Source organism: Squalius cephalus (genome assembly GCF_949319135.1).
Source record: "Squalius cephalus genome assembly, chromosome: 12".
NCBI classification, from domain to species: domain Eukaryota; kingdom Metazoa; phylum Chordata; class Actinopteri; order Cypriniformes; family Leuciscidae; genus Squalius; species Squalius cephalus.
Genome location: NC_137133.1, coordinates 11,334,753 through 11,360,849, shown reverse-complemented (window position 1 = coordinate 11,360,849; position 26,097 = coordinate 11,334,753). Strand labels below are relative to the sequence as shown.

Genomic DNA, 26,097 nt, shown 5'->3' with positions numbered 1-26,097 from the left:
AAATGAATAAGTAAATGAATAAATTATAGCCTTTAGATGATTTTCCTCTCTAGCTTGCTCGTTCTGAAACCAATGCGCTTCGCCCTCTCGTTGACCTTCTCCTGTCAGAAAGCATTACATGACGGCAAAGCCAATCACACGGGGCGGTTAACGCGTCTGGACACGCAGCAAGCGATCAGGTTAAACACACCACTATAGCCTACATTTACCGATTACTGGCTGTGCATGAACCTCACACCATTTATACCAGGAATACAGAGGCAAAAGTTCAAGTGGTTTGTCTGCTTAAATGAAGGGTGAATGCATTCACATGTTAATGCTATTGAGGCTAACAAAATAGGCTGTCCGGGGAAAGATGTCAAAATCCAACACATTTTAATAATAATAATATTAATAATAATAAATGATAAAGATCAGAAATAAACACTTATTTGAAATAATACCCTATTTTAATGGATGAGAATAAGTCTGTATGGTTACTTTGATCATCAAAATTTTATTTGCGGCAAGTCTTTCATTCATCTCCACTATCGGCGCACACATGCTCTAAAAGTCGATCGTTTACCACCAGAAATGACCAGACTTGAAATGACCAAGCAAATGAAAATCAGATTCTATAAGAGCAACAATTTAATGCGTAAACACTTTAGAAAACCTGGGAGGTAAAATGTTTCACCATGAAGTCCTTTTCAAAATGAACAAAAAGTGTGAATATCATTTCCGTAGGGCCTGTTTGCTTGAGGCAGTCGATTTTGCTTACAAAAGTAGTTTTAATTCAGATATTATTATTTTTTCTCATGTCATTTGTTCGTGTTTGCCCCCACTTTGCTTTCACAAAAAGATAAATACATTTTAAAGAAGATAAAGCATTCCATAAATCCCAAGATTCCAGGCTGGTATAGGCTTACAGCCTACAAATAAAAAAAATTAAAAATAAAATAAAAACACGGCCTCTGATACGTTAAGGCAGGCACAAATGTGCTTGTTTATCTTGCTGATTGTCTGTCTCGATTTCCTTCGTATGTGTTAATTTTCTCATAGTCTTCCCGTATAGCCCGCGGTGCGATGTTAGATGTCACATTCGCTGTCACTTGAAGTGATGGAGATCGCCGACGCAGCGGCTTTGCTGGACAGGCTCGCTTCAGGGCTCGACGCGTTCCCCAGTCGGTCTACAGCACCATCCTCTCCAGCTAAGGACCGAACCGAACCATTAGACAACACCTGCTGTTGCAACCTTAAAAAAAGAAAAAGGCTGGGTTTTAGATGAAGGGGTTTCTATATAAAAAATATAAAAATAATAATAATTAAAAAAACCTCTTAAATTAGCTAAATCAGTGGTTCTCAGGTGTTGCTTGCTTTTTAAATAAGAACGTGCAATTAATGTTAAAACGTGGGCTAAATCAAGATATTTAACTGCAAATTCTTTGTATGAAATCTGCACATATTATGAAATGATGCTCCGCTCAGGCTTCAGGTTTAGCCCACTAACGGAATGCCCCGGAAGAACATAAAATCTATAGGCTGCAGCCAATTCGCGCATTCCCTATATTTATTATCCGGTCTCTGTTTAATAAAAAGAGTTCCAATTTAGAAAAAAAATGTTTTTATATAGGCTATATATATAATATATTCGTGGTAATATAATATATTATATGGTCGTGGTGAACTGGCCTAAACTGTTTTAACCAACATGCTTGGTGTATGGTAATTTTTAAAGGTTATTATAACAGCTCATATATTTAAATGTCCAACAAAATATAGAACACAATCTGATAGAGTAAATTATTGTCTGTAAGAAACTGTCCTTGTTTGCATTACTCCAGCAAACAGCTTGCAACAAAATAAAAAACCTATTAACATCACGGTAGAATTTCTTCAGCTTAACTGTCGAAACCAAGAAAGATTTTCATAATCATAATTTAATCTTTGTTATTCATCTTAGGCTCTCGTTAATTGTTATAATTGTATATCTATAAGGACTTTAGATGCAGACAAGGCCCAAACAATAACACAGCTACACAAAAGCGATAGCCATTGATTTTTGGTCAAAAGGGACAAGTAACAGTATTTTGTATGCTACATGTAGACGGTTTTTTTTTTTTACGCTTTTTTATTTCCGAAATTAAAAGTTAAACAAAAATAAAGATAGTTGCCCAATTTAATTGCAAATTTCGGTTTTAATCATAAAAATACATCGCTTAGGTTATATGCTACCATTACAAATAATAACCGTTCACATTTTTTGATGAATCCATTTGTGATTTTTCCATTTTAAGACTGTTTGTTTAGACATTGACATATTATGTTATAGGCTACATTAGCCTAGCCTTTCCTTTATTAAATATGTAGGCTAGACTTTCCTTTAGATTTGATCGACATATCTCATCTTAGTATATAACCATTTTATTGCTAAAATATGAAATGTTTGCTCAATATATCCCCAATGGTTAAAATCGGGAAAACACACCTGTTTTTTGCAGCCGCGGCTCTGTCCCTTTGTCTTCGATTTTTAAACCAATTCCCCACTTGAGTGGGAGTGAGTCCCGTAGCTTGTGCAAGCTCTCTCTTTTTACTTGGGTTCGGATAAGGATCCTGGAGGTACCATTCTCGAAGTAAATGTCGGGTTCTTTCCTTAAAGCAGTGCGTCTTTTGTTCTCCATCCCAAATAGTTTTAGGGAGAGGGAACTTCTTCCGTACTCGGTATTTGTCCACTGGCCCTAGCGGGCGGCCTCGGAGCTTCTCTGCCTCCTGGTAGTGCGACTCCAGCCAAAGTGCTTGCAGTTTAGAGTGGGACTCTTTGGTGAACTTGTGGTTCTCCAGAATGTGATAAAGCTCACGGAAATTCCCAGTGTGGAAGGCTACGATGGCGCGAGCCCGCAGCACAGACTCATTTCTGTTCAGCACCTCGCAGGCGGCTGGTGCGACGGGCAGCGACCAAAGGAATCGGCCGAGACGCTCGATGTCTCCGCTCTCCTCCAAAGTCTCGCATACCCCCGCTACCTGCTGGGGACTAAAATTCAAGATTGGCAACTGAAACATGAAGGCTTCTCTTCTCCTCTCGGAGTCCTCTCTACCTCAAAGCTTCCTGCTTTATGTGGCTTTTCTCTCTCTCTCTCCCCCCAGTCGAATCCAGGCGAAAAGGCAATTCCAGAGTCAGCTGATGAACGCTTGACGATGCAGAGAAATAGAGATGTCGCTCTGTCGGTCTGAGGCTGCCTCCGTTGGAGATTTCGAGGGCACGAGATTATAGCACAAGAATGAAGATATTTTTTGAGGAGGGAAAAGACGTGATACCCGCTTCTGATTTTCTATTGGACTTGGCAGATTGGTTGCGTAGTTTCCATGGACGCCTGTCAATCACTGTCAAGCGTGCCAATCACGCGGAACGGAGCTCGAGTAGATTTCAGCACCTCCCAGACCTCGACAGCGCCTTGCAGAATGTAAACATCAGCGACCTCTGCTTTTACTCAAGCCCCGCGAGTTACTACGCTCGACTGCGCGTTTTACGCACATTTTAAGTAAACTTTTCGAAAATTGTAAAGCCTAATATAAAGTAGGCTACAATGCTGTCTTATCTAACACGAAATGTTATTTTTAAGCTCTCACTCGTATGCCTTTTTATAGTCTAAGCACAGGAGAGGACATGATTGGTTTTTTATCATTCCAAATATCTACGTTTCCGCAGCGTAGTGCGACGAGAGAATGGCTCGGATTAAAATGACAAACGACATTAAATAAGATCATCCGTGTGTTGTGTGGATTTTCAGTGAAGAAGTCATTCGTCAGCTCCGGACTCCCGCTTGTGAAGAATAACGACCACTGAAGCAAAAAGGAAAAAAAAAAAAAAAAAAACATCTGACAACTCAGCGGAACAGTCATTGGCCTGTCAAATTTAATATCGTGGTGTTTAGAATGAAACGAGTCTTAACTGGACAAATCATTCCGCCTTCCAGCTGCACGTGGATACGAGTCTACTGATCTTTGGTAACCAGTAGGCTAAAGACTCTATTAACAGCTTACATAATCAGTTATAATCGACCATTTCAAATTTAATCACTGAAAACAAACAGGCTATTTTAAGCCAATGTATTTTAATTAGCCTATTTTTTATTTATATTTATTTTATTTTTATTTTAAGCTATCACTTGCATCACTGAAATATTTTGAATTCGTTTGGGAATTGATAAGGATTTGCGACGGGTATCAATGGACAAACCTGTCAGCCATGCGGATTGTGGAGATGCCATATCATATATTTAAAAAAAACAAAACAAACAAACACTGGAATAGTATCAGATACAGCTCGCAATAAATAAGAAGGCGGATGGATAGCGCAGATGGTTTAAAGTGTCGGGTCAGATTATTTCACGGCTGGCTACATTGGAAAAGTTCATTCTGACGGAAAGCCCCTGATATTATTTCCACAGACCCAGACAGTTCATTTGAAGAAAACCCTTCGGGCCCATTTTGCATGATGTATGAGCTGCCCGTAGCTCCGATTATAGAACTACCGTCTGTATACGGGAAGCTGCTCATTTTCATGCACTGCAGTCATGACACAGAGAATGATCTTTCTTTACAACATCAACATCTAGATTTGCACCATTACCTCGGACACAGTTTAACCTGAACCCTGCACATTAGCAACAAGTTACGCTCGAAACTATCAAACATAGCTAGGCTAATAATAGGCCTAATAATAATAACAACAACAATAATAATAAAAACGATGATAATATAGCTATAATAATAGTAACAATAACAAGGCTATTTATAACACATTACAATGTGCAATAAGCAACTTCGTTTACTTCTTTATGTGGCCAATATTTTAAAATAAAATAGGCCTATAATTAATATGGCCAAAAGATAATCAAATATCATGTGGTCTTCGGATGCATTTATTCATTACTCGATGGTTCATTAATATTTCACCATTTATAACAAGAGAAAATACAAGGGGGAAACAGAGAAGCCCGTTCGTTGGCTATATACTTATGTGGAAAACATTAGGATTTCATCGGAGACATGTTGACTACAGTGGGCTTATTGCCATGTACTCCACACTGCGGGCTGTACGAGCATATGAAACAGGAAAAAAAAAGTTGTTTTAGTGGCCTGACATGTTTTAGGCTTCAAACATTTAAAGGGCGTTTAATATTTCATATTCTGTCTTGTTAGTTTGAAATAGCCGAATAATTGCCTTTGTGTTGCTCAAAAGAATGAGTAATACCATTGTGGCCTGGCGTTCAGACTCAAATAACAATTTCAGACGTTCCTGCAATCATTTCAAATTTTATAATATTTTAAACAGATTTTTTGACAGATTTTTTTTTATTATTGAAATTTTGGATGGATTCAGGCAAATTATTAAAAACAACAGTAAAATTCAGAATCGCTTCAATACACGGTATAAATTTATATTATCAAGTGCGTCATTGCAATTAACGTTAAAGAAGTCATACATTTATATAGGCCTACTTTCATGCATGCATGAGTTGAGCAAGATGATTGTTTGTCATTGATAGCGTGTTTTTTCTATTGTGATGAATTTTGCATAAAGAGAAATGCCATGCAACACGGACATTATTAATGGTCCTTATTAAACGGTTCTCTTGGCTTTCCAGTAACTTATCGTTTGAATAACCAAAGGTCTAATAAGGGAGAGACAGTTCCTTGCTCTATCTCTTCAACCTTTTTCTTGTGAGACAGTTAAAGTCATCCGTTGTGGACCACGGATTCCCACGGTGTGGGGTCACAGCATGCCCCACAGCAAAAAAAAAAAAAAAAAAAAAAAAAAAAAAAGAGAGAGAGAGAGAGAGAGTGAGTGAGTGAGTGAGAGAGAAGTAGTGAGAGCAGGGATTGTGGGTGAGGGGCCATTAGATGCCCCAGATTCCTCTGGATGTGCAGTGCAGACTGTATGAGAGCAGGCTGCTCATTCTCTCTCTCGCTCTCTACCTCTGTTTCCCTCTTTCTGAATCCATCATAAACATCCCTTTCACTTACACTCGTTCACAACACCCTGTCTTTACATGCCTCCAGCTAGTGTCACAGTATCATGCTTTTGTTCAAATGGCCTAGAGTGCATGTCTGGCTTTGTTTAGTCAAACTAAGGATTATCAGTCATCAAACATGTTGGATCAGTGACCATTAGATTGTGAATTTTGAAATATCCATAAGGGAGGAGATTAAACACAGGCCTAATTTTGTCATGGCACCATGGATTTTTCAGAAAGCAGGCTACAATCTCAGAGGCCAGAGAGCAATTGCTCTGGTTGGATTATGTTGTAATTAAGGTATCATGCCAGCAGTCATATTAACAACCCCTCTGGTGATCTAAATATGCAATGGTAAAGCCGTAAATGGGCATTTAGAGTGACAGGGATCCCAGGATCATTTGGACAGTTGAGGATAATGTAGTGGATAAATCTGCTGCTCTGGATGGTGCCATGCAGCATTAGAAGAGCTGGCTTCTGTCTTTTTTATAAACCATAATCTACGGATGTACAGTAACAGAGAATATCTAATATCCACAGGCCAGCAGACACATTCAACATCTGAAAAACACGAAGGCTCACACTTACAGCAACATTCATGATCATCCTGCATGCCCAGACCTTTATAAAGGTCAGTGATTACAGCGATTTTTTTTTTTTTTTTGTAGATATGGCCTACACTAAAATGCAATTAATCTCATAATTGCTTACACCACTTCCATGTTTTTAATTTCTGCATTATCATTCACATAGTGTATTGTTTTGTGTGGGGCAGTTTTAAATAAATACAAAAATCAGGGTGATACAACTGTGAAAATCAAAATAAAGAAATCAACATGTCAATATCCAAATAAATAAAATTAAAAATTAAAAAGCCTAAGCGGAAATATCAGATAATTTGGCCTTTTCATGACAAGGTTGTAAGGTTGTGGCACAACTCCCAAATAATTTACATTATTTGAATTAATAATTCAAGAGTGAGGTCGTACCTTTTAAGGCGGGCTGTGCGATTTATCGTCCGATTTTGAGCCGAATTCTGACTCGTGCGACTCTTTTTCGGGTCGGGCCGATTTTCAGCTTTGTCGTGCAGTGTTCGTACAGTGTACAGGGAGAAACGAGAGGCGATTAACTTCTCCCGACCGGAAATCGGATGGTCGGATGAATTTCTGGCATGTCAGAAATTTTGCTCGCTCCTCGTGACTATATCGTCTGCCTGATCTCATGAAAATGCGTCTCTATTGCACGCATTGTGTTTATCGTGCAATTTATACGCGCAAATTAGTTTTTACATGCATATGATACGCAGTTTTCGCGTGCATATGATACGCACTTTATTGCGTGTAATACACACGCACCCCACACCACTAATTCTAAACAAATGTATAATACATACGTACCCCACACTACTAAACCGACCCTAAACCTACCCATGCGTATCATATGCACGAAAAAACCCAACAAATTTTCGCGTATAAATTGCACGATAAACACAGTGCGTGATATAGAGACGCATTCGGCACGACACCTGTTTGCAGCAAAACTACAAACCGATTGCCCTATCTCAGTGGTTTTCCCCTCACTGCGCATGCGCGAAAACAGAAGTTTAACCAATTAATCTGGAGCCAGAAAGAAAACGAAAAAAAAAGAGGGAGATCTTTAAGTTCGTGTAGCAAAATGGATTAACCATACCCATGTCTTCCAAGCCAGCTGTATCTACACCGTGCCTCTTTTATTAATTTGTTAAACAATGTTTTTAATTTTCATTGATGACTAATTATTGCAGTGTTCGGACATATTATAGATGGTTAATAATTTTAATTATAGGCTATACCTATAATTCATTGTAATCGATCTAAATGTTTTAGACAATTTTCAATGAGGAGGAGTTAAGCTTCTATAGGCTAATCTTTTATCATCCTCACAGCGCGTTGGTTATGCGGTGATGCGCTATGAAATTATTGCGTGGCAAATTAATTATAATAGCCTATCAATTTAATAATAAAAGTAGCCTATGCTTTCCCTACTAATAACAATAATAATAATAATAATACAATTATACTAATAATAATTGAATACATAAATTGGAAATGCTAAATCATCTTGATATCGATAGCTGATGCTTGTTTTGACAATATCTTTGGATGATACCGTCTTTTGTCGCAACCAAGTCGCAGCTCGACGTTCGGACCGTATAGCCTAGTGTGATCACATAAATCCTGAGCTTTGGCTTTACATCGCATGCGAATGTGATCTACTTACTCAGTGTGAGTATAGCCTATACCCTTGCTGAAATCACACAGACATCGCACAGTGTATGCCCGCCTCGAATTGGTCGTGAGATAGCCTTTTTCAAAATGGTAGGCTATAAAAAGCTAAATGAACACAAAGTGCCACATTTGTGTAATTATTATTTTTTATTTAATTTTTTTATTGTAGACAGTAGGGCCTATAGGGAACCTCAAGCGACGGCGATACGCGAAGACATGAGGAATTTACTTTGGAATGTTTTTTTCTGCGTTGTAGCAACTGACAGCTCATGAAAACTGCAATGAATAAGCTATAAGCTAAATTAAAGGAAACAACTCAAACTTCCAACTGTGAACTGTACTGTAGACATATGTAAACAAACAAGAGTAGGCTATTCCTTTAACTAAGATTGTATCAGCCACTGAGTAAGTATTTTGAATAGTGTTAAAAAATTATTTATTTTTATTAAATTATGTATTTATTCGTTTGGTTTAGCTACAGAGCGAGAGCTCGCCCACACGCTCTTCTGATTGGCTGCGTTGTAAGTTGTTATTGTGTCGCGTCTGGTGTGAACAGACAAACTGCTGTCCCTGGAATCATAGCTTCCTGTTTGACCTACAGGGCCACAATGACAAATAACTTGGCTATAGTGATAATTTCTTTTAACATTTTAAATCAAATCCACTCCGTAGGGACCTTTATCTAATTTCTTTAACGAAGAAGCAAAATAAAATTAGTCTACTATTCCACATAATCCTATAGATTTCACATAAAATGAAATGATTTTGAAACTTTGATGTCTCTGAGCAAAACTCTTAAGTGTAGCCTATAGAGAGGTGGTTGTGTTGTCTTGGTTTAACTGCTAGGTCTACCGCTAAAACAGTTAGATTTGGCATAGCCTAGGCAATTGCATAAATCTTTTCACATGCACACATTGTTAACCTTATTAGATATATATGGAAGCTGTTTCCGTCATGAAATAAAGCAATTTAAAAGATAATTGATAAAAGATAAAAAGAGATTTTTTTCTCAAAATTGCGAGTTTATATAGCTAGCAATTCTGACTTATTTTCTCAGAATTGTGAGATACAAACTCGGAATTGCGAGGGGAGAAAGTCAGAAGTGTTAGAAAGTCGCAATTACATGCTTTTTTTTATTTTTATTTTCAGTGGCGGAAACAAGCTTCCATACATATCTGCACACACATACAAGCAGCCCAAGGTGAAAGTGAGTGTGCTTTCAGTCTGTTGAATAGCAGGTTGGAGGAGCCCAGAGGGTGGGAGGAAGCAGGAGTTCCCAGCAGTCTGTGCGTGATGACTACATAACCATCTTTAACGTCATGACAAGACTCAAGAGAGTTCAGGACTTCCCCTGGCTAATCGGCTTATTGGGAACGATTTTAAATCGGCTCAGAAGGCGCAGTTGTAAATATGACTTGTTTGGCCGGAGGGTCAAGCTATCATTCTATGCAGGAGAGATTTTGTGTTTCTGAAGAAGTGATGATTGGATTAGTTGGGACTAGGATCTTCTTTTACACAAGGCTGACTAATGCATATAATGGTTCAGTGTTTGTGAAATTGGTATCAGAATCTGTCATTTTCTCTGTTTTTATTTATTGTGCTGTTTCTGATGATTCATTTTTGTATTTTTGTACATTAATTCTTAGCATTGACTCTGTGCCACAGTTCAGTTATATTCCATGGCAAAAGCTGACAAGCACAAGGATTGTGTGTGTGTTAGTCGATTCAGTTAAGTTGTTTTGATGTGCAAGGCAACATGACCAGTGCTTCACCCAGTCATGTTACACATCACTCATACACTGTAAAGAAAAGTGTTCAAAACAAAAAAAATTCACGGAATGTAAAATTGAAGTTGCCATGGCTTTGTATTATTTTGCTATAATTGCATATTTAGATTAATTACATCTAAGAATATTTCTTAGTTAAATTCTAAGCAAACTGATATTTTTATTTACATTCTTACAATGTTCAATATTATGTTATTTAGATCATCAACAATCAAGTGATCATTTTGTGAAGAGGAACAACCTGACAACGCAATACAAGATGTTACTCAACAGACCAAAATATTTTATATAAAATATATATATAACACCAAATCAGAAAAAGTTGGGACACTGTACAAATTGTGAGTAAAAAAGGAATGGAATAATTTACAAAAATCTCATAAACTTATATTTTATTCATAATAGAATATAGATAACATCAAATGTTGAAAGTGAGACATTTTGAAATGTCATGCCAAATATTGGCTCATTTTGGATTTCATGAGAGCTACACATTCCAAAAAAGTTGGGACAGGTAGCAATAAGAGGCCGGAAAAGTTAAATGGGCAACATGGGCTCAGGAATACTTCCAGAAAACATTGTCGGTGAACACAATCCACCGTGCCGTTCGCCGTTGCCAGCTAAAACTCTATAGGTCAAAAAAGAAGCCATATCTAAACAGGATCTAGAAGCGCAGGCGTTTTCTCTGGGCCAAGGCTCATTAAAAATGGACTGTGGCAAAGTGGAAAACTGTTCTGTGGTCAGACGAATAAAAATTTGAAGTTCTTTTTGGAAAACTGGTACGCCATGTCATCCAGACTAAAGAGGACAAGGACAACCCAAGTTGTTATCAGCGCTCAGTTCAGAAGCCTGCATCTCTGATGGTATGGGGTTGCATGAGTGCGTGTGGCATGGGCAGCTTACACATCTGGAAAGGCACCATCAATGCTGAAAGGTATATCCAAGTTCTAGAACAACATATGCTCCCATCCAGACGTCGTCTCTTTCAGGGAAGACCTTGCATTTTCCAACATGACAATGCCAGACCATATACTGCATCAATTACAATATCATGGCTGCGTAGAAGGATCCGGGTACTGAAATGGCCAGCCTGCAGTCCAGATCTTTCACCCATAGAAAACATTTGGTGCATCATAAAGAGGAAGATGCAACAGTTGAGCAACTAGAAGCCTGTATTAGACAAGAATGGGACAACATTCCTATTCCTAAACTTGAGCAACTTGTCTCCTCAGTCCCCAGACGTTTGCAGACTGTTATAAAAAGAAGAGGGGATTCCACACAGTGGGAAACATGGCCTTGTCCCAACTTTTTTGTTCATGTTGATGCCATGAAATTTAAAATCAACTTATTTTTCCCTTAAAATGATACATTTTCTCAGTTTAAACATTTGATATGCCATCTATGTTGTATTTTGAATAAAATATTGAAATTTGAAACTTCCACATCATTGCATTCTGTTTTTATTCACAATTTGTACAGTGTCCCAACTTTTTCTGATTTGGGGTTGTATATATGAAGACTTCAGATGCAAAAGTCTCTGTGCCATCTGAAATTTTCTTCTAAAATTATCATTTTTATCAAGCTAGTATGTTTGGTCAGTTATTTCACTTTAATGGCAATGAAAATGACCTAATAACTGTCATTAAAGTGAAATTACTGAACCTAAATATGCAAGCTTGATAAAAATGCTAATTTTAGAAAATTTCAGATGGCACTTTGAGGCTTTTGCATCTGAAGTCTTCATATATATATATATATATATACATATATATATATATCCTGAGCATTTGACCTCTGTAATCTGTATGCTGATACTTAGTAATTCAGTAATTAATTCTTTATAATAATTTCGTAATTAAAAAGCTGCATTAAGTACAACTTGGTTAGTTTAATGCTTTTAGAATTTAGGAATATTACGTGGGGAAAAGGCTGTTTCTTTAGTATAGTGCACTGTCCACAGCACCTCAAACAGTCAGAATCACACTCGAATATGACCTGCTCAGCGACAATCTCTTCCATTACATCCAACCTCACTGCTCACAGTTCAGCACTTAATTGATGTTGTAGCTGTAAAAGTCTAATACACTCAAGCTGTACAAAGCTGCCCTCAAGATTAATGACACGCTCGCTTGACCTTGAAGGTCACAGGACCTTTACAGACCGCTACGATTCACACCCACGCAGACAGCTCAGTGTCATCCTCAGACTCCGCACGAAGCCTGCTGATCCAATTGGAGCCTTGAGGAACCTGATTCTGAGAGGTGTTCACCAAAGTAGATCATGCTCTATTTTCAACTCCTAAGGTAGATGTTCTGAAGAGGGCCTTGTTTCCAAATCTGCTGCCTGCGGATGAAGTGACATCTATTTAGCGCTGTGAGCAATTGGGATTATACCAGCCCTCGAGGATTCCAAGAAAGATGATAGGTGGAATAAATAGTGTTTGGAAACAATTTGTTGTGCTCAACCAAAAATATCACCTGGAGAAAAAAACAACAACACATTTTAAATATAGAAAGAATATTATTAATAGAACATCGCTTGAACATGGACTTTTAATGAACATATTTTTAAAATATTTAACTTTTAATATTTACATTTCATATACAATACACTAATTTTTTTGAAATTTAGTAACAAATCTAAAGTTTGTTTTGTTATTAGAGGAGCTGTGAATGGCAGAATATACATATTTGCAGTGAAATATTGCTACAGATTTATTTACATATGTTTGGTATATGTCAAGTGAATAGCATGAATTATAAATAAATATTGTATGGTAGAACTGCACTGTTCTATAAACAGAACAGCCCAATTTCCAAGAATAGGTCAGGATTAAAGAGCCGCACCAAGTAAGATTTCAGTCATCTATTTTAGGAAGGAATAACTACAAATAAGTCATGGGACATTTTTGAAACACTATATAACACTTTAAAATAACAGAGGATATCCTCGCACTACGTTAACATGGGTCTGTGGCATTGTGGGATAAATGTGTAGTCTAATTTTAGGATTTCATTGGGTTAAAATAAATCCTCAGATTGCTGAAAGCTGTGGTTGTCCTGTGATAGTCTCAGCTCTTCCAATGCAGTGATCTAGTGTGCATGTTTAATACAAAGAAGAAAGTGCTGTCACCAAGGTGCCGTGTGTGGATATGAAGCTTTTGAATAATGAAGAAGGCCAATGGCACCCATGCAACTTTCATGATGCCTGCTCTCCATGTCCGTGCACAGGGAGCATCGAAAGCATCTCGCGGGTGTCAGCTTGTCAGGCTGAGAGGACAAGTGAACTTTCATTTCTGCCCGAATGAGCAAATCTCTCTCTCTCTCTCTCTCTCTCTCTCTCTCTCTCTCTTTCTGCCCCTGACAGACTCTCCCACACACACATACACACACCACTTGACTTTTTCTACTGTGTGTCATACTCTTAATGAGCTCGGACTTATTATGAATTTAGCAAGACATAACCTGGATCTCTTACAGGCAACATATGAAAACACACGTTTCAGTTGCACATAGAGGATGCACATACAATTGTTTATTTTTTTATTTTATCACTGAAATGTGTCAGTTATGCAAGGATGCTAGACCTGAAAATGTAAACAAAAATTCTAGAAAGATCTTAATATGTGTGATTCCTCAAAAACACAGTCACAAATATACAGACAATGGCATGTTAAACAATACTGACCTTATACCAGATTCCTCTTGTCAGTTTGTTTTAACTTTGTTTTACTTACATGAGTAATCCACCGTTGATCTCTGTAATCTGCACTGTATGTGTTTTAGGAGTAGGTTTTAAGTCTCTCAGGTATGGCAAGCCGTTTTAGCTTAAATTGTACCCAGCATTACTCGTCGTAATTGCATTTTTACTATTAAGAATTCAATTAGAGAGCTCTACAATTCAATTCTTACTAGTAGCAATTACAATTAGAGAGCTCTTACTAGTAAGAATGCAATTGCAGAGCTCTGTAATTAAATTAAAGAGCTCTGCAATTGCATTCTTACTAGTAAGAATTCAATTAGAGAGCTCTCTAAATCAGTTTTTACCAGTAATAATTGCTTTAAAGAGCTCTCTAATTGTAATTCTTACTAGTAAAAACTGATTTAGAGAGCTCTCTAATTGAATTCTTACTAGTAAGAATGCAATTGCAGAGCTCTTTAATTTAATTAGAGAGCTCTGTAATTGTAATTCTTACTAGTAAGAATTCAATTAGAGAGCTCTCTAATTGTAATTTTTCAACGCTATCTCACGACCAATTCGTACGAATTCGTACGAGTGATAAAAAAGTGGCTAATTCGTACGAATTTGTACGACCTCACTCGTACGAATTTGTACGATTTGTCTAAACCCACGTGATGGGTAGGTTTAGGGGCAGGGTCAGGGGTAGGTCATTCGTATGAATTCATACGAATTGGGCAATTCGTAAAATATGTACGATTTAGCAAAAATCGTACGAATTCGTACGAGTGAGGTCGTATGAATTCGTACGAATTAGCCACCTCGTAGAATTCGTACGAATTGCCGTGAGATCAGGCTGAATTTTTAGTAATAATTGAATTGGAGAGCTCTCTAATTGTAATTGCTACTAGTAAGAATTGAATTGTAGAGCTCTCTAATTGAATTATAGTATAAATGCAATTACGACGAGTAACGCTGGGTACAATTTAAGCTAAAACGGCTTGCCATACTCAGGGAATTTATACCCTATCTGTGTTTATACAAACGGCCATCATGTGTTTGACCTCTGGCTACACTGAGCCAAACATCCTTGAGTGTCAGTATGTGAAAGACTGAGACCCTGAAAGCTCCTTGCTATAGCTAGAGGATATAATGACGTCAGAAAGGTGTTAAATGCTCAAGTGCATGACAACTGCATTCAGTCAAGAACTAGTATAATGTTGTGACACAAAAATAGGGTGAAGTATGTGAATTCCTTCTAGATATATTCAGACCAAAATTGAATTCAAACACAGTATGGGTACCGTTATATCCTGATACATATTCTCCAACATTTTTTGTAACCTGTAGATGTATTTTACTTTAGTTTCACATTTTAACATAGCCTAATACAAAATATGAATAAAAATAAAACATCAACATGACTCTTGCACTCTGAGCAAGTGTTTAATTATTTGTTTTGGGTGGCTGGCTGCCCTTCTGTTAACGCTGTACAGATTGACCTCATGTGTGACACATGTCCAGGCGGCCTAGAGTAATGCCATCTTAGCACTGCTGAGCCTCTTATAAACTCATAAAGTTCAGGCTAATGGGGAGATGGCAATCAGAAAGGAACCTGGTAATCCACACCAGCTAAAATGACCATTTAAAAAAATATGGTTAAAACCCTGGACATGGTCATACTCCACAGTTAAGTTCAATAAACAAACAAACAAACAAATAAAATAATTCTGCACATTGAGAAAAATATAAAACAATAAGAGTTTTTGGTGCTATTTATTTTTGCTGACCTTTAATTGTGCATGTGGCTGTAATGGATTACATTCACAAAACAGATGCCTTTCTTCAACTTGGACTGCAAACTGTCACTTTACCATGGTGTGTACATGGAAAACATGGCTTAAGGATTGATTGTAAGGAGGGAGTGGAGACGTTGCTTGCTAATATGATCAGTGGTTCTTAAGCAGATGCACAAGTGGCTCGAGTCATAAGCCCATAAACGGGGCATTATAGCCTAATCACTTCTGCAGATACTGTACCTTCCAAAAGGGGCTAAAAGCAAACCACTCACAACCTCATCATAAATGTGTTAGCCTATATGTAGTAGTATCGGATACTTTTATTAATTTATTTTGGGAGTTTTCTTCAAAAAGTTAGCTCAGCACACATATCTGCAAACAGAGCAAGCAAAAGATATCACTGGTATGCTGAGAGTTCACTCTGCACCGATAAATGCAGACCAACGTCGCCAGTCGCCAGATTACAGCACGTCACAGATTCAACATGTTCAGTCGGTGAAAACAAGTTCCGACAGAAGCCAACAGACTTCGACAGGGGTAACGCACTGATAAGACAAAACCCGACGGATTGTCTGTTGCCGTCTGTCGGTGCAGTGTGAAATGGCTTTAAGCTGGACCACTCTTGAACACATTTCTAGTGTGTTCTATCTCAAATGAGCCTTATGATTTACAGTGAACTCTGTTAGAGAGCTATGTGACAGTTCTGTTCAATAAAATACCTTGCACCTTTTGAGTAATAAAAACACCATCTTTGTGATGCTTTTACAACATTTCAAATCCCTCAGTTCTCGTCATCTCTGAACCAAGACAATGTTGATTGTTGTTTTATGAGCTCTGTCGCATTGTTTTTTTTTGTTTTTTTTGCCAGCAGACCCTGCTCTGTTCGGGTGATTTCCTGGAGGTTAGAAATTTAGCTGCTTCATGTCAACCTTTCTCGCTTGTTGTGACAACTATGTCTCTCCCTCACCAAGCGTCAAAGAATCCAGAGCAACTTTTTTCTATTTACGGATATGACGAGGCTCGGGCAAATGAGGCATGTATGCAATTTCTTGCAAAAACCAACGCTATCTGACGACCAATTCGTACGAATTCGTACGAGTGAGTATGAGGTAGCGAATTTGTACAATTTGTCTAAACCCCAGTGATGGGTTAGGGGCGGGGTCAGGGGTAGCCCAGCTAACACAGTTACGTTGTGAAGACGTAACCGGACCAGACCATATTCGTCGCAGCGACGTGCCACATAACGTTCCAGCGACGTAACTTTGTGATTCCTGTATTCGTCGTGGCGACGTTATGTGGTTCGTCACAAGAACGTGATGAGGACGTCTCAATGACCAAACTGGTATGTTGCGAGGACGTAACATCAAAGGACCATATTAGTCGTAGCGACGTGCCACATAACGTTCCAGCAACGTAACTTTGTGATTCCTGTATTCGTCGTGGGTCGACGTTATGTGGTTCGTCACAAGAACGTGATGAGGACGTCTCAGTGACCAAACTGGTATGTCGCGGGGACGTAACATCAAAGGACCATATTAGCAACGACCAAAATACACTGCATAGGCCTACATTTAATCAGCATTTATTCAGTGTGTTACCTGTACTATTGTGTGTGTGCACCGCATGGATCAATGTGTCACACACATGTGTGCCTCAAGAATCAATCAACTAGAAAACATTTATATAATTTATTAATCAACAGTTTGTTAATGACATCTCCCAGATAATAAATAATGAACAGAGAATTTTTACCATATATACATTTTAAAAGTTAACAAAGTTATTGAGAAGTGACAATTTGACATTTATTTTAATTAATTTGATCTTGGAAATAAAATGAAAACAAATTCTACTGAATCAAAAAAGTAAACAGGTGTTCGTTTAAAGATGTCCTCATTTGGCTGATTTGGAAGGACCAAGTGTCAGCATTACAAGAAAGACACAGATTGGTGAAAGATGAATGACACAAGAGTGTTTTACTCCAAAATAGTTTATTCCCCCTCCCCCCCCCCCCCCCCCCCCCCCTCTCTCTCTCTCTCTCTCTCTCTCTCTTTTATTGGTCCTGCTTTTAAAACTATTTGCACAGTTATTTATTTTTTAATGCTGTAAACATCTTTGTTCTGTTATTCCTATTTTAATAAAACTTTGTTAAAGCATGTTTGTGTAGTTGCATTGTTTTATTTAGTTATTACTTTATGACAACGTTGTGAGGACGTCGTGGTAAAGTTCCATTTTCTTATAATCTTGGCTAACGTTCCAGAAACGTTGTGGGCACGTCCTCAAAAGACGTCGCTAATTTATCCCATGAGAACGTTGTAGAGACGTGGTCAACTGGTCACCAGATAACTTTCCAGAAAATTGCGTACAGTAGCCTATTATCCTAGTGATGTATGCCATTTAGATATATGGGAAAGGTAGCCTACTTAATTCATTAAAGATTTTATTAAGTTATCTGGTGACCAGTTGACCACGTCTCTACAACGTTTTCCATGGGATAAACAAGCGACGTCTTTTGAGGACGTGCCCACGACGTTTCTGGAACGTTAGCCAAGATTCTAAAAAATGGAACTTTACCACGACGTCCTCACAACGTTGTCATAAAGTAATGTCACGCTGACCAAATGACGACTAACTGACGACGTCGTCACAACGTACTGTGTTAGCTGGGAGGTCATTTGTACAAATAAGAATTGGGCAACTCGTAAAATATGTACGATTTAGCAAAAATCTTATGCATTTGTACGAGTGAGGTCGTATGAATTTGTACGAATTAGCCACCCACCTCGTAAAATACGTAAGAATTGCAGTGAGATCAGGTTAGCAGGTTTGTTTGTTTGTTAAAATTAAACCAAAAAGCTATTGTGCAAACTTTTATTTATTTAGATTTATTTGTTTCTTATTAAAGTCCCCCTGTAGTCACCAAAATTACATATTTAAATGTTTTTTTCCTGTGACAAAAAAATCTTCATGCCTTAAAATTGCTCGAATGTAACACCCTTGCTTCACTTATAGGTAGATTAATGTCTATCGTTAGCCTCATAACATAATTGCCTAAGTCATTTTTTAATTAAGTATTTCTTAGGCAATTATGCTATGAGGCTAACAATATGCTAATTAGCCCCGCCTCCACTCAGGCAGCTCACAGATTCACTCGGCCAACTTACTGAGGTAAACGTTGAACATTGGTATCGCTCTTTACAATTTTTTCTCTATATAGTGTTGATATGGCAACTAATAAATACACCAAGTTTAGTCTGCTAGCATGTGTGGAGGTATTTAAAACAAGTGTGTTACAACTAGCCCCGCGTTACATTGTGCCCCGCGCTCCCCTAAACGTTGCACATTGGTGTCGCTCTTTACAACGTCGGACATATAACGGTAATTAGTATGGTTAGCCTTTTGCTTGACTACATTGTCAAACAGCTAATAATGTGTTGCTAATGTTACACAAACCATGTTCCCGTTCGCGATCAGTCTGCCTTCTGAAAATCAGCATCCGCTTTGAACATCATAGAACGTCAGTGGAGAAAGGTATATAGTTCATCATAACATCATAATTTATAACATATACGTAATTCACGTGCTATATTGCCAAAAGTAGGCTACCCGTTATTCCCGTTATTATATCAACAGAAAAATAATAACCTGGCTTCTCTTGGGACTCCAATGCTTCACAGTAATGATAAAGCCCGCCCGCCAGTTGACGTGATTGGTTACAAAGTAATTTTTTAAAGTCAGAAACATAAGCGATGTCAGATACACCAGGCGATGTCTTTTTTTCACTGCAGTTTTAAGGAGAAAAAAGCTTAAAACACCACATTTAAACATTACATTTAAAACACAACATTAAAAACTTGATTTTCACCACAGGGGGTCTTTAAATAAGATTTATGAATTCATTCAAATATTCACTGCATTTTGGGTTGTTAGAAGTTCTAACAACAACAAAATGCAGGGTCTTTGAATGAGAAGTGCCAAGGAGGTCATGTTGATGAATTGTGTAAGATTTTCACAAGCTTAACAGTGGAAGAAAATGATGAAATATGTGTTAAAGCATCTCCCACAGTGGGCAGGGATTTTCTGGGCATGGCAAGGACAGATGTCATAGCAGTCTACATCATAGCCTATCAGGTCACTTATAGGCACAGGTCCAGTCTTGTGTTGCTGGCTGGCATGTCAAGGTTGATTTAGCTGTCAGATGCTTGCTGTCACCAGACCGGGTGGAGGAGCTTAGAGTCCCTCTGGAACCTGTCTTAACGTGGATGTGTAACAGTAAGTGGAGCCAGTGGCGAGCACTGCTGTCCGCATGCAGATATGGAGGCTTGAAGACTGTGATACGTGAGACCTAAGGGGGAATCATTCTGACCTCTGTGATCATCCATGCCCTGCATACTAAATCTGTAACCCCACACATTATCCTTTATATATCCCCAGGATTGTGTGTTTTGTCTGATTTTAGCACTTACATGTTATGTCTGATTTAAGCACTGGGTGGACTGGGTAGAACTGGTGCTCTGTAGATGACAGTGGTGCTCTGAGACCTCAAACAATGCGAGCCTTAAGATTGTGATATCATGCCATGAGCTCAGGGACGGCTCCACACTGAAGACTGTGATGTCATCCAGCTAGCAACAATAGAAGCTGTTTCTTTTTTATACGGAGGGATGACTTATAATCAGATGTCAAAAATCATGTTCAACAAAATGTGCTGGAAAATGAGAGCTGCTTTAAGCATTTGACCTTTTAATCAGAACTCAATGACTTGCAATCAAAGCATGCAAAAGACAAGCATTCATGTTTAATCGTGCAGAGACTTTACAGAAATACAAACCCTTGTTTAATCTGACAGTATTAAACCTTAACATCTTTACAAATCTAAAAAAAACATCAGATTTTCAAGATATCATATTTTCAGTTCTGTGCAAAATTACTTTTTTTTTTAACAGAGTTCAACAATTGATAAAGAGAATTAATAAATAATTATTATTATTAAATCATTTTAAATGATAAACACACACATGTACTTTATCTGTATATTAGATATATATGTATTAGTTATATCATAATTATATATATATATATATATTAAAAATGTTCACAAATCTAAATATACAGTATATATATATATACTGTATATCATATGCACATAAAAACTGATTTCTGTGTATAAATTGCACAATTAACACAATTTGTGAGAACTGACGTGTTGAGAATTGACATCATAAATCATCATACATTTTTTGGACCACATGATTCAGAGGTAATTTTCTCTTGCCATTTTCATCAATAAGTGAATGAATGAATGAATATTACAATAATATAAGACTGATCAGAAAATTGACAAAATATTTGAGAAAATATTACATTAATATTATAACTTAAATAAATTGAAATAATGATTTTACAGAAGATAAACTGTGTTGTGCAGCGGTCTGTGTTTCCAGTCATTAAACTGTGAAACTATAGACTAAAGATTTTTTTATTTTTTTATTTTTTTTATCAGATAATTCATTTTCTGATGACAACAATGAACGCAAAAAAAAAAAAACACAAAAAAAAAAACACGTAGGATATAGTGAATATATAATGACAACATTCAAAAACAAGAAAAACACAGTTATTACAAGTGTTTGGTGCTTCATTGTGCTGCAAAGCTGTGTTCTATTAGTTGTCTGTATAGACAGAGTTTTTGTTCAATAGCTTTTTTAGAATCACTGTATAGGGCACAAATAGGGCAAGACATTTTTCCCCCTCTCTGGGAAGTCTTTATTTCAGAGTAAGTGGCACAGTATAAGGACAGGATACGGCAAGGAAGAGAGGAAAAAAAGCAATCTGACTATCTGGGAGCAGAACGGAGATTTGAACAACGCATAAAGGAGAAGAAAAAGACGGACATGCAACGGTTGTTAGTCACCTAGCAACAAGTCTTCCATCAACACCCCCCTCGTTCCCTCAGCCTCTCTTCCAAAGTCTTCCCACTGTGCTCCTTAATTCAGTAAATGTGCTACGGATGTACTCCACCTCCTCCCCTCGCCTCCTGCTTCCCCTTACCCTGACAAAGCACGTTCCGAGATGCGCTGAAGGACGCGAGCCTCCACCTCACCCACATCCACTCAGCCACCCCATTGACCGCTGAGGCCTTTCTCCCGAAGCACAAAGGGGCAAGGCACAAAGCCCTGAAAAGAGGGGCAGGCCCAACAGGGAAAACATTTGCTTCTAATTGTGATTGACTGCATAATTAAAATGATGTTCTTTTTTTGTGGGGGGGGCTCTAAATGCCGAGGAGGGGCAGAAGGATGCTTGTTAAAGCCAGCACTTTGTCACCAAGTAATGAGGAGAAAGCATTCCTGCTGGGTAGAGTGGGCAAATATTGAGATTGCGCCTGTAACAACTCAGAGCGCCTCTTCAAGTGTCTGCACAATGAGAACAGAAAAGCGCTGGGGTCTCACACATGTGCACCACTATTAGACCCGTCTTTAAGTAGCCAGTTGCATAGAAATATGAACGCTCGCATAGAAAACTCAAAGGTAAACAATATATTAGGTCTGCTCTTCACATACACTGTTAAAAAATAAAGGTTCCAAAAGGGGGGTTTTGCAGCGATGCCATAGAAGAAACCAATTTTGCTTCCCAAAAGAACCTTTCAATGAACAGCAAGGGGAAAAAAACTCTTAAAAATAAAGGTTCTTTATTGGCATCTATGGTTCCATAAAGCTTTAACATCCATGTTGTTCACACTAAGAAGAAAATGGTTCTTTTATGAAGTGTTCACTAATGAAAAATGGTTCTTTGATGATATGGCTTCACTGCAAAATTCCCCTTTTGGAACCTTTTTAAAGGGATAGTTCATTCAAAAATGAAAGTTCTGTTGTCATTTATTCACCCTGATGGTGTTCCAAACCTGGATGAGTATCTTTTTTCTGTTGAACTAAAAGGAAGATATTTTGATGAATGCTGGTAACCAGACAGTTGACGGTAGCCACTGACTTCCATAATTTTTTTTTGCCTACTATGGAAGTCAATGTATACGGTCAACTGTTTGGTTACCGACTTTCTTTGTGTTCAACAGTAGAAAGAATCTCATATAGGTTTGGATAAATTATGAATAAATTATAATAGAACTTTTTTGGGTGAACTATCCCTTTAAAGGGGTGGTTGAATATGATTTCACTTTTCTAGTTAGTGTGTAATGTTGCTGTTTGAGCATAAACAACATCTGCAAAGTTATGAAGCTCAAAGTTCAAAGCAAAAGGCGATATTTGCTTTTAAAGAAATTGCTTTTTAAGGACTACAACAAAAGGCTGGTAGGGACTACACGACATTCCTCCCGGGTTAGTGACATCACAAACCCTAAAATTTACATAAACCCCGCCCCCGGAACACGATTTATAGATTATCAAGACAGAATATGCTAATCAATGACTAGAAGATAACTACACATAAGCTACATAAATTCACCAACTAACTATTCAGAAATGTTGTCTACATGTTGTCACTTCTTCTTGAGTCTCTCCATCTTTCTGACTTCGGTTTGAACATAAAAGGCTAAATGTTTTTGAAATTTCCAGTGCATGTCTGTCTGAGGTAAAAGGACAGAGCTCTTGAAGCTCCGCCCCCTGTCCTGGGAGCAGCTGCTCATTTGCATTTAAAGGAACACAAAAACAGTGCATTTTGCTCGCCCTCAAAAAGTGACAATTTTAACATGCTATATAAAAATATCTGTGGGGTATTTTGAGCTAAAACTTCACATACACACTCTGGGGACATCAGAGACTTATTTAACATCTTGTGAAAAGGGCATTTTACCACCCCTTTAATAATCTAAAGGGGCTTTTTTCCACTTTTGTGCATTGGAAAAGTTCCATCGATGTTAAAGGTTCTTCATGGAACCAGATGCCAATATAGAGCCTTTTATTTTTAAGAGTGTGTAGGGAGAAAAAGAACCTCAAAGCGAAACAAAATTACTGAATGTGTGGCATGTTGTTAACGCAGCAAGATACAAGACGGTTTCTGTCATCAGAAAAGCCACATTGCAATTCAGACTTTTACACAGACAAATTGCAGGGCCTTTGCCATCAGAGGTCCCACCCGGGGTGCCACAATAGACACATTCAAACAAAGGTCAACTTGTTTTCACTGCTTTTGAATTTCAGAATCACCTTGGTGACCATTCTCCCCTCACCTCCATCAGTGGCTTGCCTGCGCTGTCTCTTCCCTTTGTCTTCTGCTTCTGGGGGTACGTGCACTGTAAAAAGAAACAGATAGGAGGGTGGCAAACATGTGGGAGTCCACTAAGAAATCATTCGGAATATTTTTTGCATGCTTCTGAAGAGATGCTATATTTGGTTGCAAATCTTTCCAGATTAAACAACTTGAGTTGTAATTGGGAAAATGAGCACCAAGCATTTTTAAAGCAGTAAGAGCTGCGAAAAGGAAGACCTCAGGGAACAATGACAAGATTGAGAAATCTATTATTGCTCTGCTTTTCCTCAAGCCCTGTTTGCTCTGATCATACTGAGATTGAAATAGGTGCTTCTTTTTGCAGTGCTTTAGAGTACACATGAAAGAAACCATATGTGACACACTGGTTATAACATTAAATCTGACTAAACTGAATGCACAAATTTATTTTTTACAAATATTAATGGTTTCATTTTAATGATAATCGCCATGACGCACACTGTAGGTCTCAGTAGTCGAAGAAAAGGAATGTGCAAATGTATAGGTCATTCTCAGTAGATGGTGCCATTTGTGCCTGAATTTTCTTTTTTAATAATTTAATTTAATAATTTAACTGCAATGTTATTATCGAGCTAAAGCCATTTGTTTTTTCACCTCAAAATATAAAAATGTTGAATGTTTTTTTAAGTGAGAAACTGTCTAATAATGGCTTTAGCTGGAAAATAACATTGCACCAAACCACATTTACATTAAAAATGATTATGCTTTTTCGGCAAGAACATTTTATTTTTATTTTTCTGTGAAAAATCAGTTCGATTTTTTTTCTTCCAAAACATATTGAATTTGGCAAGGGAGGTGTAATGTTAATTAAACAATTATTTACAAAATGTAAAAGAAACTTTACTTTGTTTGTAAAAATAAATATGATGTCACTCTCTTAATATTATGTCAAAAAGATCAAAGCATTATTTTGAAGAGAAGGGATTTTAACAGTATAAGGAGGGTGAATATTAAATGAGGAGCAAAGAGCATTTCAGGAAAAAAAGTAACACTATGTAAAAGCATGATATTGTTATTTCTATACAAATTAACAATGTTGAGATAAGGCAAAATAAGGTAGAATTCAATTTATTTAATCTAAAAGCAATTAAAATGTAAAGATGATGATGGATTTAGCCACACCTGTTTACTGATATTTAAAACAAACAAACATTTAAAAATACAAATCATATTTTTTTTAATAAATATCCTTTAAAAAAATCTCCATTATAGCACTAAATGGGAAAATCTCTCAAATAAAGTAAATGAGCTGCAGTGTCCTAATGTGTATTAATTGTATGCGGACACACATGACGCATAAATGGCAGTGTTTCCTGTGAATGACCCATCTACTGCAATATCAATAATTTTTGTTGGTTGCACAGGCAAAAATTACACAAAATCTTGTGTTTATGTACTACTATTACACATACATAAGTGTATGCTTCACGACGAGTGTATTTTGGGATTGCTGCCTATTTGTGTCTATCTGTCTTGAAATAATGAGCTTGAGTTTGGGTATGACTGTGTTTTCCATCACAGCATGGAGGTGAGTTCCCGGGTAATTCACAATTCACGTCACTTTAATTTTTAAATGATAAGAGCAGGGACTCATAATCCAAGGCAAATTCAAGAAAGGAGGGCCCAGCCCTCTTAGCATAGCAATAGTGGTTTGGGAAAAAAACAGCCTGGTTTCATTGTAAATACATAGGTATAAATACGTAATTTTAAAAGATAGAAAACATTTTTTGTACGTTTGGATAGATGCTGAAACATATAATATGGATGTATCTGCAACATTTAAACGTAACATTATTACGATTTTACAGCTACAAAACGTTAAAGGGTTAGTTCACCCAAAAATGAAAATTCTGTCAGTAATTACTCCTCCTTATGTCGTTCCAACCCCGTAAGACTTTCGTTCTTCTTCGGAACACGTATTAAGATATTTTTGATGAAATCTGAGAGCTGTCTCACTCCTTCATAGGCTGCTAGGTAATTGAAATGCCATCCCAGAAAAGTTAATAAAGACATCGTTAAAATAGTACAAGTGACTACAGTGGCTCAACCTTAAGTTTATCAAGCGACAAGAATACTTTTTGTGTATACACGTTTCTGTGTGTATAAAACATAAATAAATGTATGTGTGGTAGAACCACACTTTACGTAAAAATACACGCGTATTCTCATGAGAACACTTTGCAGCAAAAGGTCACAAAGACTGGCTGTCCTCCCAAAACTCCTCGATGTCTCTCGGCTGCAGAGACGACTCTAAGCTGACACCAATTAAAGAGATTACATCTCAGTTTACAAGGAAAGCTGAAGTCCTCCATGCTGGTGATCTTATCTG

The 26,097-nt window shown here is 37.5% G+C and overlaps 1 protein-coding gene across 1 annotated transcript; it reads right to left on the bottom strand.

Annotated features, from left to right (window-relative positions):
* Positions 1-478: 478 nt before the first annotated feature.
* Positions 479-3,804, bottom strand: six6b (SIX homeobox 6b). The gene is made up of 2 exons (XM_079889266.1): positions 2,468-3,804; positions 479-1,234 (listed from the first exon to the last, which is right to left on the bottom strand). Exons 1-2 carry the CDS (start codon positions 3,037-3,039, stop codon positions 1,069-1,071), a joined length of 738 nt encoding a protein of 245 aa, XP_079745392.1. The 5' UTR covers positions 3,040-3,804; the 3' UTR covers positions 479-1,068.
* Between the last annotated feature and the right edge of the window lie 22,293 nt (positions 3,805-26,097).

What these genes read in the sequence shown, in the direction of transcription:
- six6b (XM_079889266.1), bottom strand. Translation starts at nt 3,039, where the DNA reads ATGTTTCAGTTGCCAATCTTGAATTTTAGTCCCCAGCAGGTAGCGGGG. An exon ending in GCCGCGGCTGCAAAAAACAG is followed by an intron (nt 1,235 to 2,467) that starts GTGTGTTTTCCC and finishes TCTTTTTTTAAG; the next exon opens with GTTGCAACAGCAGGTGTTGT.